General features: G+C 41.4%; 1 protein-coding gene across 1 annotated transcript; it reads right to left on the bottom strand.

Annotated features, from left to right (window-relative positions):
- Nucleotides 1-8,504: 8,504 nt before the first annotated feature.
- LOC120058889 (thyrotropin-releasing hormone receptor-like) lies at nucleotides 8,505-10,182 on the bottom strand. The gene is made up of 2 exons (XM_039007634.1): nucleotides 9,388-10,182; nucleotides 8,505-8,918 (listed from the first exon to the last, which is right to left on the bottom strand). Exons 1-2 carry the CDS (start codon nucleotides 10,180-10,182, stop codon nucleotides 8,505-8,507), a joined length of 1,209 nt encoding a protein of 402 aa, XP_038863562.1.
- Nucleotides 10,183-16,418: the final 6,236 nt, after the last annotated feature.

The following is a 16,418-nucleotide window of genomic DNA, read 5'->3' as shown; positions in this document are numbered from 1 at the left end:
GCTGGCGGATCCTGGCTGGCTGGCTCTGGTGGATCCTGGCTCGCTGGCTCTGGCGGATCCTGGCTGGCTGGCTCTGGCGGATCCTGGCTGGCTGGCTCTGGCGGATCCTGGCTGGCTGGCTGCTCATGGCTGGCTGGCGGCTCTGTCTGCTCATGGCTGGCTGGAACGGCTCTGGCTGCTCATGGCTGGCTGGCTCTGGCTGCTCCTGTCTGGCGGAAGGCTCTGGCTGCTCCTGTCTGGCGGAAGGCTCTGGCTGCTCCTGTCTGGCGGAAGGCTCTGGCGGCTCCTGTCTGGCGGAAGGCTCTAGCGGCTCCTGTCTGGCGGAAGGCTCTAGCGGCTCCTGTCTGGCGGACGGCTCTAGCGGCTCCTGTCTGGCAGACGGCTCTGAAGGCTCAGGACAGACGGGCGGCTTTGAAGGCTCAGTACAGACGGGTGGCTTTGAAGTCTCAGTACAGACGGGCGGCTTTGAAGGCTCAGTACAGACGGGCGGCTTTGAAGGCTCAGGACAGACGGGCAGTTCAGGCGGCGCTTGGCAGACGGACAGTTCAGACGGCGTTGGGCAGACGGGCAGTTCAGGCGCCGCTGGGCAGACGGCAGACTCTGGCCGGCTGAGGCGCACTGTAGGCCTGGTGCGTGGTGCCGGAACTGGAGGTACCGGGCTAAGGACACGCACCTTCAGGCTAGTGCGGGGAGCAGCAACAGGACGCACAGGACTCTGGAGGCGCACAGGAGGCTTGGTGCGTGGTACCGGAACTGGAGGTACTGGGCTGGAGACACGCACCACAGGGCTAGTGCGTGGAGGAGGAACAGGGCTCTGGAGACGCACAGGAGGCTTGGTGCGTGGTGCCGGAACTGGTGGTACCGGGCTGAAGACACGCACCATAGGGCTAGTGCGTGGAGGAGGAACAGGGCTCTGGAGACGCACAGGAAGCCTGGTGCATGGTGTAGGCACTGGTGGTACTGGGCTGGGGCGGGGAGGTGGCGCCGGATATACCGGACCATGCAGGCGTACTGGCTCCCTTGAGCACTGAGCCTGCCCAACCTTACCTGGTTGTATGCTCCCCGTAGCCCGACCAATGCGGGGAGGTGGAATAACCCGCACTGGGCTGTGTAGGCGAACCGGGGACACCATGCGTAAGGCTGGTGCCATGTATGCCGGCCCGAGGAGACGCACTGGAGACCAGACGCGTTGAGCCGGCTTCATGGCACCTGGCTCAATACTCAATCTAGCCCTGCCAGTGCGGGGAGGTGGAATAACCCGCACCGGGCTATGCACACGTACAGGAGACACCATGCGCTCTACCGCATACAACTGCGTCTGCCCGTACTCTCGCTCTCCACGGTAAGATCGGGGAATTGGCGCAGGTCTCCTACCTGACTTCGACACACTCCCTTGTAGCCCCCCCCCAAGAAATTTTTGGGCTTGACTCACAGGCTTCCAGCCTCGCTTCCGTGCTGCCTCCTCATACCACCGCCTCTCGGCTTTAGCTGCCTCCAGCTCTTCACGAGGGCGGTGATATTCTCCAGGTTGTGCCCATGGACCTTTACCTTCCAGTATTTCCTCCCATGTCCAGGAATCCTGCGATCGCTGCTGCTGCTTTCTCCCACGCCGCTTGGTCCTTGGTTGGTGGGTGATTCTGTAACGGTTTCTCTCCTCCTCTGACGAGGAGGAGCATGGATCGGACCAACACGCAGCGAGGTATGTAGACATAATGATTTATTAAATGAAGACGAAACACGAAGAACACTTGAATAAACTACAAAACAACAAACGACGTTAAACAGACCTGAACTTGTGAACATAAAAAACAATGAACGCACGAACAGGAAAGAACGAACGAACGAGACGAGACAGTACCGTGTGGTGTAACAAACACAGACACAGCAACAATCACCCACCAACAAACAGTGAGAACAGCCTACCTTAATATGGTTCTCAATCAGAGGAAACGTAAAACACCTGTCCCTGATTGAGAACCATATCAGGCCAATAGACAAATAACCTAAACTTAGAAACACATAACATAGAATGCCCACCCCAACTCACGCCCTGACCAACTAAACACATACAAAAACAAGGAAAACAGGTCAGGAACGTGACAATGGCTTTAGAAGCTTCTGATAGGATAATTGATATAATTTGAGTCAATTGGAGTTGTACATGTGGATGTATTTCAAGGCCTACCTTCAACCTCAGTGCCTCTTTGCTTGACATCATTGGAAAATCAAAAGAAATCAGCCAAGACCTCAGAAAAATAATTGTAGACCTCCACAAGTCTGGTTCATCCTTGGGAGCAATTTCCAAACGCCTTAAGGTACCACGTTCATCTGTACAAACAATAGTCCGCAAGTATATACACCATGGGACCACACAGCCGTCATACTGCTCAGGAAGGAGACGCATTCTGTCTCCTAGAGATGAACGTACTTTGGTGCGAAAAGTGCAAATCAATCCCAGAACAACAGCAAAGGACCTTGTGAAGATGCTGGAGGAAACAGTTACAAAAGGATCTATATCCACAGTAAAACGAGATCTATATCGACATAACCTGAAAGGCCGCTCAGCAAGGAAGAAGCCACTGCTCCAAAACTGCCATAAAAAAGCCATACTACGGTTTGCAACTGCACATGGGGACAAAGATCGTACTTTTTGGAGAAATGTCCTCTGGTCTGATGAAACATAAATAGAACTGTTTGGCCATATTGACCATCATTATGTTTGGAGGAAAAAGGGGGAGACTTGCAAGCCGAAGAACACCCTCCCAACCGTGAAGCACGGGGGTGGCAGCATCATGTTGTGTGGGTGCTTTGCTGCAGGAGGGACTGGTGCACTTCACAAAATAGATGGCATCATGAGGATGGAAAATGATGTGGATATATTGAAGCAACATCTCAAGACATCAGTCAGGAAGTGAAAGCTTGGTCGCAAATGAGTCTTCCAAATGGACAATGACCCCATGCATACTTCCAAAGTTGTGGCAAAATGGCTTAAGGACAACAGAGTCAAGGTATTGGAGTGGCCATCCCAAAGCCCTGACCTCAATCCTATAGAAAATTTGTGGGCAGAACTGAAAAATAGTGTGCGAGCAAGGAGGCCTACAAACCTGACTCAGTTACACCAGCTCTGTCAGGAGGAATGGGCCAAAATTCACACAACTTATTGTGGGAAGCTTGTGGAAGGCCAAAACGTTTGACCCAAGTTAAACAATTTGAAGGCAATGCTACCAAATACTAATTGAGTGTATGTAAACTTCTGACCCACTGGGAATGTGATGAAATAAATAAATAAAAGCTGAAATAAATCACTATTATTATTCTGACATTTCACATTCTTAAAATAAAGTGGTGATCCTAACTGACCTAAGACAGGGAAATTTTACAAGGATTAAATGTGAGGAATTGTGAAAAAATCTGTTTTTACTGTATTCTATACTATCTATTGCATCTTACCCTATGCCGCTCTGACATTGCTCATCCATATATTTATATTTAGATATTCTTATTCAATTCCTTTACTTAGATTTGTGTGTATTAGGTATTTGTTGTGCAATTGTTAGATATTACTTGTTAGATACTGCACTGTCGGAACTAGAAGCACAAGCATGTCGCTATACTCGCAATAACATCTGCTAACCATGTGTATGTGACCAATACATTTTTATTTTATTTAAAACCTTGAGGTAGGCATCTTGGTTTCTAAGAAAGCAGCTCATAGCACAAGGGGGATTAAAAGAGATAATGAACAGTAGAAATTAACGCTCTCTGGCTCTAAATGTAAAGCTTGATGAGAAAGAAGAAGGAAGATATTATATGGAAGATTGGAAGAAATCTCTTCAGCCCCTAATTCAGAATCCTGTGAAAAAATATCTAAAGGCAGATTTGTATTTTATTTTTTAGAAAACAGGATAGAGTGGACGTACTGTAACAATAAATATTCATTTGGTTCAGCAGAACACAATGTAAATGAATGTTTGTTGTAGTGTGGATACACCTCCATTGTTTATGAATGACTATGATCATCACTGACGCCGTGTGAGAAGACGGCGGTGCTTGTAGTTGGACCTGTCACCTCATTGGCTGGCAAGCATCTGGAGCACTGTTGGGAGCGCAGCAGAGCTGAGTGTATAAATATGCGATCTGACAGCTCCACTATTTACCAAGCACAGCATTACTGTCAAACTAACAGACTCTGGTGAAGGGAAGGGGGGGCATCACGATGCAAACTAAAAGGGAATGTTTCTCTGATAAATGTATTATTTTCTAACACCATACCCAGCCATCACTAACTTGTTGTTGTTGTTTTTCCAACAGAAAAATTTGACAAAATCATGTCGGTTGGTCACCTTTAATTCAGTTAATTACTATAATTAATCACAAAAATCAAGTCCCCAAAGAGCTATGATTGTTATGACATTTCTATACATTGTTACACACAGTATGAGAAAATGCTGTATTTGAAAATGCTAAAAAGTTATATGGAGTATATTTACAATACATTGCATCATAAACACTTTCACATTGTACACATAGATTTACATCCTTCAACATATACAGACCAAAACAGATACTGTACAATGTGATGAGCACAATAGTTTCAGTGGTGTCAAGTGGCCAACAAGCCGATATCAAACGGACCCACAATCTACATTGTTTTGTGACAATATAAGTCATCTGACATTCAAGTCTATTCTTTTCAGAAATTACTCTATAATAGCAGTCCATAACACAGAGACCGCAGTCTCTAGTGTTTCTCCCTAGTTCTTAATTGATCAATTATTAGTCCATCCACCTGCCATCCACCTGCTGTTCTTACACTGTAAAAAAAATCTAGTTGCTTCAACCAATTGTTATTAAGTAGCTGGTTCCATTTTTGGGGGGTTACTCAACTTACTCAACTATTCCAAGTGTTACCTGAACAACAAAAAAGTAGTTGGCCCAAACTTAGCTCCAACTTGAGAAAACGTAGGCAAATATTCTGTCATCTTAATACTGATTTGTTTGCTCAACTTGTCTCATATGCAGGGGTGTAAGTAGATTTAATTTCTTCCTGGTACGGGACCTCCTATGTGTGCGCGCATCAAATAAATGGATGGGCCTAATCATAGAATTACATATACAGTGCCTTCAGAAATATTCACTGGCCTACACACAATACCCAATAATGTCAAAGTGGAAATATGTTTTTAGAAATGTTTACAAATTAATGAAAAATGAAAAGCTGAAATGTCTTGAGTCAATAAGTATTCAATCCCTTTGTTATGGCAAGCCTAAATAAGTTCAGGAGTAAAACATTTGCTTAACATGTCACATAATAAATTGCATGGACTAACTCTGTGTAAAATAATAGTGTTTAACATGATGTGTTTTATGACTCCCTCATCTCTGTACCCCACACATACAACTATCTGTAAGGTCCCTCAGTCAAGCAGTGAATTTCAAGCACAGATTCAATCACAAAGATTAGGGAGGTTTTCCAATGCCTCGCAAAGATGGGCACCTATTGGTAGATGGGTAATGAGCATGGTGAAGTTATTAATTACACTTTGGATGGTGTATCAAAACACACAGTCACTACAAAGATACAGGCGTCCTTCCTAACTCAGTTGCCAGGGATGAAGGAAAACGCTCAGGGATGTCACCATGAGGCCAATGGTGACTTTAAAACAGTTACAGAGTTTAATGGCTGTGATAGGAGAAAACTGAGGATGGATAAACAAAATTGTAGTTACTCCACCATACTAACCTAAATGGCAGAGTGAAAAGAAGGAAGACTGTACAGAAACAAATATTCCCAAACATGCATCCTGTTTGCAATAAGGCACAATACTGCAAAAAATGTGGCAAAGAAATTAACTTTTTGTCCTGAATACAAAGCATTATGTTTGGGGAAAATCCAACACAGCACATCACTGAGTACCACTCATCATATTTTCAAGCATCGGGGTGGCTGCATCATGTTATGGGCATGCTTGTCATCGACAAGGACTAGGGAGTTTATTAGGATAAAACATAAATGGAATAGAGCTGCAGTAAGCACAGGTAAAATCCTAGAGGGAAACCTGGTTCAGTCTGCTTTCCAACAGACACTGGTAGATAAATTCACCTGTCAGCAGGACAATAACCTAAAACACAAGGCCAAATATAAAATGGAGTTGCTTACCAAGATGGCATTGAATGTTCCTGAGTAGCCTAGTTACAGTTTTGACTTAAATCAGATTGAAAATATATTGCAAGACTTGTAAATGGCTGTCTAGCAATGATCAACAACCACCTTGACAGAGCTTGAAGAATTATTTTAAGAATAATATGCAAATATTGTCCAATCCAGGTGTGCAAAGCTCTTAGAGACTTACCCAGAAAGACTCACAGCTGTAATCACTGCATAAGGTGATTCTCACATGTATTGACTCAGGGGTGTGAATGCTTAATGAAATTAGATATTTCTGTATTTCATTTTCAAGAAATGTGCAACAATCTCTAAAAACATGTTTTCACTTTGTAATTATGGGGTATTTGTGTATATGGGTGAGAGAAAAAAAATCAACAATTTAATACATTTTGAATTCAGGCTGTATATAACACAACAACATGTGGAATAAATCAGGGGGTATTCGTACTTTCTGATGACACTGTAGAATCCCTATTAATTCAATAGGCTCTGTGTGGGCCTAGAAATAAAGATGTATCATTTAACTTTAAAATGTATTACCTTTTATTGTGGCATTAACACAACCAGTCATAGTGTTTTCCTCTGATTCTCAAACAGTCACTGCAAAGGGCTCCTTTACTAGGCTACCAGTGCACGTTCATCCACTCGCAACATATTTCCAGCCTCCAAACAGTGGTGAATGGAAAGAGACCAAACACCAAAAAGTGTATTGACATTTGGCGATTGTCATTAGGCCAGAATTGATGTGTCCACTGCTGTCTGCGCGGGTCTCAGTTACGGCCACTCTACTCAACGCAATTTGGAGTGCAGGCTTCTTCTATACCACCAGTTATCAAGTCCATTCGCTCATTATTCACATCACATTTTGGAGTGCAGGCTGCTATACCACCAGTTTTCAAGTCCATTCGCTCATTTTTCATTTCTCTGACATGTGGTAATGAAAAATAATGGTGTAATAGCTTACAGTTTTCTTGACATTTTGTTTTAATTATTGTGATAGGCACATATTTTACCAGTAAGGTGTGCCCCCACTATTTATTTAGAGGAGACGCTGCACCGCACCGTATTGCCTTACCTAAAAATGACTATGGAACTAGTTTTATATATATATATACACACACACACACACACACACACACACACACACACACACACACACACACACACACACACACACACACACACACACACACACACAATGTTTTCAACTTACATATTTGATACACTTTGACATACATGATGTCATTGTGCATGTTCATTGATACAGTAATTCTTATTCAACATGACCTCACCTGGGATTTGAAAACACAACAAACTCTTGGTTCATGGCATTCCGATCATCCTCTTATACTAACTACCAAGTCTGTGCAAATGATCAGTTTATCTGACTATTCTCTCATCATTGGTTTGATTTACTTATTTCAGCAATTTTAGTTTTTTCTGTATAGTTGTCTTATGCTGGTGAGGTTTTAATGTTACTCCATAATCACTATGATAAATACAATAGTTTTCCTTGAGTGTACTTAAAAGTACACAGAATTGAGATTTACTTTGAATTGCAAAGTGTAGCAATAGAGGTGAAATCAGTCATTGACACAGACATGGTTGTGACTACATAGCAGGAAGATAAGAATGCTGTGAAGAAAGATGTTATGAGTTCAAATCCCATGTTGAATATAAATTACAGCATAAATGAACATGCACAATGTAATCATGTATATCAAAATGTAAAATATGTAAGTTGAAAACATTGTACGTTAAAAGCTCTGTTTGTTTGTCACAACTAGTTCCACAGCGTTTTTTTAGGTAAGATGACCTAACAATAATTTATAGTTGACAGAATTTTTGCCTACGTTTTCTCAAGTTGGAGCTAAGTTGGGCCAACACATTTTTAAATAGTAGTTCAGGTAACACTTGGACCGAAAAGTTGAGTAAACCCCCAAAAAATATTTGCGGAAGCTGTTACTGAGTAAGAATTAGTTGAAACAATGTAGTATTAAAGTGTTTCTGATAAATGCAAAGATTAAACCCAGGATAGTCTCCAAGGAACCCTCAAGGAGTTCTATAGCCAATCTTTTAGATTGTTTGGGTGACTTAATGTCTTTTAACAAGCAGGTAATGGGTTTTTAATTAGAAATTCTGAGGTTTGGCCTGTGCTATAAGATTGCACAATATATTCGAACAGTAAATACAAGTAAACTACAAAAAAGTATATGTAAAAAAAAAAAGCGCTAGTAGCCTACTGACTTCTGACACATGGCAAAAATAATTACGTCACATTCACTTTATAAAACCTCACTTTACACAAATAACTTATTTCTATTTTGTCCGTCTATCAGGCAACGCTGAACATAGTGCCGGTGTTCCCACACTTATCTGTGAAGTTGACCCTCTTACCACCAGTGTTCCCATAGCTGCTGATATCCTCCCGCTCTGTCTGCTCAGGGCTCTCATGGGAAGAGTCCTTCATGACACTGTAATACACTGGCACATTGTACTTGGTAACCTTCTCTGGGTCTAGTCCGTTTCCCTTGCAAAGCTTTTTGAAGGAGGCCCGGAACTTCTGAGACATCAGGTTGTAGATGATAGGGTTGATGGCACTGTTGGTGTAGATGCATAAGCGGCAGAAGAGCAGGAACCATGTGTTTAGGTAGGGTGGGTCCATGAAAGAGTTTACCACCACCAGCGTCCGGTATGGCATCCAGAGCAGGGCGAAAATAATCACCACCACTGCAAGCATCTTAGTAACCTAAATTATGGGGCACAGGGCAAACAAAATGAAAAATGCACAGTGCGATAATTGACTCAAATGTTGCTGGTAGTTTAAAAAAATATATTATTATTATTATATACATTTTTTTGACTGATGAAAGGCACTTTATGCCTGCAAATCAAATTGCAAAAACAAAACAGTGTTTTTCTGGTGTAGTGTAGAACAGTCTAATGATGGTAAACAGAGGTGATAATAACAGAATTCCATGGACTTTGAAACCATTACTATGAGCCTGCTGTGATGCATCCTCCCTCTCTTGAATTACAATCCAAGTAGTATGCCCACATGATGTGTCCAGTTAGGATTGTTGTAATCCCATACTACATTGATAAACTGTCAAATGCTGTATTCTAAATTATTACTGTGAACACATTTTGTACACTATTGTCAATTTAGAAGCCTTTATGAAGCATTTATTACTATCCTCCTGATCTGATGAGCCTACCTGTTTTCTTGACGTCACTGCACCCTTGTTTGATTTGCCCAACACCTTGACTGTGCTGCTGGAGCGTCCCTGGTGTATAGAACCTTCACTATTGCCGTTGAGATTGGTTGGCAAGGGGCTCATGAATAAAATCCTTGCGATGAGACCGTACAGCACAACAGCCACAATCAGAGGGAGGACATAAAACAAAGATAAGTCTAGAAAGTAAATTGGCATGTAGAGGTTTCTTGAGACACGGTAGCCACAGCTGACCAACACCCCATTGGCGTAGACAGTTTCGTTCGTGTCCACTAAAAATAACCACATCGTGCAGTAAAGCGAGGTGAAAATCCACACAAAAGAAATTATCCTCTTCGCCCGAGACACAGTGCAAATAAATTGCGCCTTGATGGAGTGGCAGATAGCAATGTAGCGCTCAATGGTGAAGGCTGTGATGGAGCAGGATGATACATTGATACCCAGGTATTGCAGGTATGTGATGCAAAGGCACCCAGCATAGCCGTATATCCAAGAGTCGACTACTTCAGAAATATTTGGTAAACCTGCCGCTAAAAGGACAATAAGGTCCGCAATAGCCAGACTGACAAGATAACAGTTAGTAGGGGTCATCATGTGCTTGGTGCGCAGCACAACCAACACCACCATTATATTACCCGCTATCCCAACTCCGCATATTATAAGTGCGAGAACAATTGTTATAACTTGTACTTCCATAGAGTTCTGTGGCATATTAATCAGAACTTCATTCTGTGTGAAATTGATGACATCTTGAAAAGTGTCATTAGTATTCTCCATGGTGTTTTACTTGTGTTGGCACATTTCTTCTGCTTTAATTTGCCTTGAGGTGGAACAGAATTAAGATACAAATGATTCCAAGATTGCCCAGAATATATCAAAAGTTATAGCGAACCAATTATTTTGTTTCATAATAAGATACACATATCAGTCAATCATCATGTGAGATGACAAAGACATTTGAAATGAATGAAAGAGCTACTATATAACAATTACAATAACTGAAAATAGGCAGTTTAGCGACCATGGTTAGGAATGGTCTAAGCTTCATAACTCACCAAGTCCAGCTGATATCCACAGAGACAGTAGTAAAAGGACTACTATGTCTCTCAGTAATGCTGTACTACTCCCTCATCTCTGAACACTCTCTCTCTCTCTCTCGCTCTCGCTCTCTCTCTTTCTCTCTCTCTCTATCACTCTATCTCTCTTTCCATCTCCATATTCAGCCACACATCAAATGGTGCAGTGTCCTTACTGCTGCTTTGGGCCATCTGATTAGGTTTGTTCCTATGGGACGTTATCAACGTCTATGACTATGACTGTGACTGTGCGAGGTGATGATAACCCAGCAGTTAACCACAGCAAAATTATAGACTACAACTCAGCCCTGTCTATCACTAGCAATGACAATATAATATTAATTACTAAACTATGAAGTGTGTACACAATGGTTGCATAAATGCTGGAAATATGTCCCTTGTTTTTATCATGAAGATGAGCAGGGTTCTTTTTATGTCTTCTTTTGGGCAATTGAGACCAGCTAATATTGATGATGCACCCCCCTCCTTTAACCTAACTCCTAACCCTAACCTTAACCCTAACCTTAACCCCTAACCTCTAACTCGTACCCCTAGCTCAGCTAAAGTTAGCCATTTGTAACATATCATACATTTAGCAAATTCCTAACACATCATACGAATTGTAATTCATAAAAAATGAAATGGATGATGGACATCTACAAATTAATACCATTTGAAACACAACATAGCTTACTAATTGAAGCCCCTCAGCACTCAGCCAACCTCATCATCTAGCAAACCTCGTCTGGTTTTCTCTCAAACAAAGACAACACATCTAATGAGCGTCTTGGAGCGCATCAGAGAGTAGGCTACTCCAGCCCTACTCTGTCAGCAGGTGGACAGAGCTGTCCATGCTATAGCTAATTCTGAGTGGTTGCTTTCCTTCAGTCAAAGATTGTTGCGTCCCTGTATTGTTAAATTAAGCTATGTAATGTACAAATACACTGCTCAGGCAGATCACTTTTGACCATGGGTCTCTCATAATCACCCCATTTGACAAAGCTCGTTTTACATTTCCCTGATGCTTAATTAGTGACATTTTTCTTGTATGCTAGCTTGGATTAGAATCAATAGATAAAGTTACAGGCAAGATATTATACAATTGATTCACTTTATTTTTATTTTGGTACAGAACCAAAGATTTATGACAAGAGAAATTATAGGACTTATACATTTTTTCCAGGCCTCACAGCAACAAAGCATATTATCTTGACAAAGTCTTGAAGTATGGGGTAAACATGACAAAAAATGAAAAGGGACAAAATGGCTGGATTAAAAATAGATGAACAGGCATTATATTAATACACTGGCTAAAATAGCCTTCTGATGCCTTCTCGGAGTTGAAAGTAATGTGCTGATAAAAATGCAGAAGCCTTTTTAATATATGACAAATTAAAACAGTTTTTGTATTCCAACATAAGTCCAAGAGTTACAGAAACAGTTTTTGCTCTCAGAGAGACATTAAATTAGTTTTATGTGTCATATGAAAATAAGTTTTACACAATCTAAACCATCATTGACCAGAAATAATAAACAGTAATACCAAAACACTAAAACAATAATCATGCTTGTTATATGTGGATTTTAAAACATTATTTTATTAATTAATTTGTGCATATGAAATGTCAAACTGTAAGACTGTGCCAAAATACTTCCCCTCTGAACATGAATCTGAGTCTAATAAATTTAATTGTAAAAATGGTTTATTGACACAGATTTTCAATGAGTTTTATGATCATGTAAAGAGTATAATGAGTGTTTTTCATAACCTACTTGTGCCATAAAAGCATCTCAAATGCACTTAGTGACACCTAGTGAGGCTATGTAGACATCAAACCAACTGTCGTCTGTGGATTGTGGAGTTCTTCCTTGCAGTAAGAAATAAAGTCATAAATGGTCCTGTTCCTCAAGCGGAGTAAAATGTGTTTTATCAACATCTTTTAAAGCGTCAACCTTTTACAATATAAAAGATTGAGTGAAAACACTTGGGATTGTATGTTATATGGTATTTATTTAGTCTAGAAACATGGTCACATGAGTGTATTGTTGAGAGGAGGCAGTCTGGGCGTAAAGTGGTGCTCCACAACCAGGAGAAAGGTCATATTACTGTGACTCAATAACAGGATGCCCTGTCCTGTCCTCAACAGGCCCTTTGAATCAAGGAGGGCAGGATGTTGGCACTGGATTCATTGATTGTATTTTAACACAGGGATAAGCCTGCTTGTGTCACTTTGGAGTTTAAGTTTTTTCCAATCTATTTTGTATATTACAGAATCAGTTGAATTTGGAAATATTGAAAAATGTAATCGACAAATTCTCTCAGCTGACAGTTGTAGAGACTTAGGAGTTTTTTTTTGAGATTCTAAAATAATTCACTACTATTATAATGGCAAGAAATTAAAACAGGATCAGGGAAAAGCATTAAAAGCAGTTCTTTAGTTCTACAGCAGAGGTCTCCCTAAACTACAAATAATAACAGCAAGTCAAGCTTCAAATCAAATCAATCCCATTTTATTTCTCACATGCTTCGTAAGCAATAGGTGTAGACTAACAGTGAAATGCTTACTTGCGGGCCCTTGCCAACAATATAGAGAGAAAAATAATAGAAACAATATAATGACACAAGGAATTAGTACACAATGAGTAACAATGGCTTGGCTATATACACGGGGTACCAGTAACGAGTCGATGTGCAGGGGTACAAGGTAATTGAGGTATATATGTACATATAGGTAGGGGTAAAGTGACTAGGCAACAGGATAGATAGTAAACAGTAGCATACGTGATAAGTCAAAAGAGTAAGTCCAAAAAGGTTCAATGCAGATAGTACGGATAGCTATTCTGTTAACTGTTTAGCAGTCTTATGGTTCGGGGGTAGAAGCTCTAAAGGGTCATGTTGGTTCCAGACTTGGTGCATCGGTACCGCTTGCTGTGCAGTAGCAGAGAGAACAGTCTATGACTTGGGTGGCTGGAGTCTTTGTCAATTTTTTGACACCGTCCGGTATAGAGGTCCTGGATGGCAAGGAGCTCGGCCCCAGTGATCTACTAGGTTGTACGCACTTCCCTCTAGTCGGATGCCAATCAGTTACCATACGAAGAGGTGATGCAGCCAGTCAAGATGCTCTCAATAGTGCAGCTGTATAACTTTTTGAAGATCTGATGGCCCATGCCAAATCTTTTCAGCCTTCTGAGGGGGAATGGGCATTGTCGTGCCTTCTTCATGACTGTGTTGATGTGTGTGGACCATTTTAATTCCTTAGTGATCTGGACACCGAGAAACTTGAAGCTCTCTACCCGTTCCACATCACCCCCGCCAATGTGGATGGGGGTGTGCTCGGCCTTCCGTTTCCTGAAGTCCACAATCAGCTCCTTTCTCTTGCTGACGTTGAGGGAGAGGTTGTTGTCCTGGCACCGCTGCCAGGCTGTCTCATCGTTGTTGGTGATCAGGCCTGCCACTGTTGTGTTGTCAGCAAACTTAATGATGTTGGAGTCATGTGCAGTCGTGGGTTAACAGGGAGTACAGGAGGGGACAAAGCATGCCCGCCTGAGGGGCACCCGTGTTGAGGGTCAGCGTGGCAGTTTTGTTGTTGCCTGTCCTCATCCCCTGGGAGCGGCCCATCAGGAAGTCCAGGATCCAGTTGCAGAGGGTGTTCAGTCCCAGGGTCCTGAGTTTAGTGATGAGCTTGGAGGGCACTATGGTGTTGAACACTGAGCTGTAGTTGATAAACAGCATTCTCACATAGGTGTTCCTCTTGTCCAGGTGGTAGACTGCAGTGTGGAGTGCAATGGAGATTGCGTCATCTGTGGATCTGTTTGGGCGGTATTGCGAGTTGGAGTGGGTCTGTTGTCCATAGAAAGCATAAATTAAAAAGTTTTGTTAAAATTTTTGCCCTGTTTCACCTGTATTCTTCAATAAGAAATGAATTATCTTTTCCTACTGCTTTTTGAAGAAGGATGCAGACACTTTTCTGAGAATGCTCCTAGTGTAGAACTCCAGAAACACCATGATGTATCCCACCAGACACAGTAGTGCCAATAAGACCCTCACTCTCAGGTCTGGTGCAGATGGCTCTACATCACAGCGTAATGCCTCTGGGCTGAATGTCCAGTCATACTGCTTGTGGAAGTTTGCCAGTTCTGTATCCCACAGATAGCTGGGATAATACATACTGTAGGCCTGGGAAGCGCAGCTGAACCTGTCAAAGAAAAGAGAATCCAGTCACCATTTGTTCAATGTGTTATTCAATTTCATATTATTATTGATCTCAAGGCTACACATTATGTAATGTCACATTATGTTCTGGGATGTGCCTGATCGCATTTCGAAAAGTATCAATATTGACATACCTTATATTTTTCACAGCTATGCTGACAGATGTAGCTGGAACATCCAACAGCCAAGGCCCATTCACTGTAACTAGATGGTACACAAAAATAACAATGAAATACAAAGTCACCAATACACTCTTCGAACAAAAGGTGCTATCTAGAACCTAAAAGGGTTCTTTGGCTGTCCCCATAGGAGAACCATTTGAAAAAAATGTTTGGTTTCCAGGTAGATCCCTTTTGGTTCCAGGTAGAATCCTTTTGGTTCCAGGTAGAATCATTTTGGGTTCCATGTAGAACCCTGTCCACAGAGGGTTCTACAAGGAATCCAAAAGTGTTCTACCTGGAACCTAAAAGGGTTCTCCAATGGGGCCAGCCAAATAACCTTTTTAGAACCCTTTTTTCTAAGAGTGTACTATTGGAGCAAGACATCTGGTAAATTCCTGTTTTGTTATTTTACAACTTGTGGAATTAACCATATTTTTCAGGTTAGTTGGTTTTATTTGGATTCCATCATCAGATGACTTTTGCAACAACTGTCTTGTGATGTAAACATTGTCAAACTTAACTGAAATGACATGACTTCAGGTATCAGGCTGATTCAGCTATCAGATATATTGCAAAGTGAGCCACCAGAATTCTTTTTGACAGAAGTGTATACTCCTCTAGCAGTTTCTTGGCATTTAAAAAGTCACTCTCAATCTGCTTGCTTACTGTAATACACCTCTTTTTGATCTCTGACAAGTCAATGTGAGTAAATTTATCACATTTTCTCTGTCTGGTAACAATATTCAGTTCTTCCTGTTTTACTTTGATAGCTTATCTAACGAGATCTCGCTTTGCTTCTTGAAAAAGCTCAGATGAGTTTAAAAAAGAGCGGGCAAAACCTTCAGTTGCACTTTCCCTTTCCCAGTGCATGGGTAACTTTTGAAAAAGGAGCTTATCATTCAGAGTCAATGTCACATAGATATGTGTAAGATTGTTCTCAAAGGGGACAGAAGGGCTCTTGCTCATGCTCACATGCTAACGCACTCACTCACATGGACAACCTATGAATCAAGTTATTGGGGAAAAGTGTGAGCTGAAAATGATGAAAGTTGTTCAAATGCAATACTTGGTGACTAATAATTTAGGGAAGTATTGGAGATTTGAAAGGTGCTACGGGATATGAGCAGTGTGGTACAGATGTAAGATCCTAATTGGATCATTCTTTTGTTGCTGAGAATGTTCCTGCTAAGCAGGAAATGCAAACTTGTAGTATATTTGAGTTTTTAAAAGGCTTCTAAAGTTTGTAATTTCCACTTTGAAATGTCAGACTTGATTTGCCCAAACAAAAAATGTATCAGCCCCTACTAAAAAATTCCATTAATTATAATCCACATAATAATTCACATTTCCTGTTGCGCCAAGATAATTTTTCTGCTATAGCAAACTGGCTTAAATGAAGATCCTACATCTGTGTCCTATTTATAGATCTAAACATAACCCTGTGCGAAGTCATTTATACTTCTACTGACTAATAGGAGGAAGTATTTTTATTATCTGGGAATCAATGAGCATGTAGAGAACCTTCGACAAGTTGAAAAAGGAAAGGATCTAATCAACCCCAAA

The sequence above is a fragment of the Salvelinus namaycush genome, chromosome 14 (genome assembly GCF_016432855.1).
Source record: "Salvelinus namaycush isolate Seneca chromosome 14, SaNama_1.0, whole genome shotgun sequence".
Taxonomy (NCBI): domain Eukaryota; kingdom Metazoa; phylum Chordata; class Actinopteri; order Salmoniformes; family Salmonidae; genus Salvelinus; species Salvelinus namaycush.
The sequence above is the reverse complement of the archived record's forward strand: the minus strand, read 5'-3'. Positions and strand labels throughout refer to the sequence as shown.

Bases quoted from the DNA above. Each gene is read 5' to 3' on its own strand.
- LOC120058889 (XM_039007634.1), bottom strand. From the start codon at position 10,182: ATGGAGAATACTAATGACACTTTTCAAGATGTCATCAATTTCACACAG. The intron at 8,919-9,387 runs GTAGGCTCATCA...CCCATAATTTAG, and splicing joins CAGTGACGTCAAGAAAACAG to GTTACTAAGATGCTTGCAGT.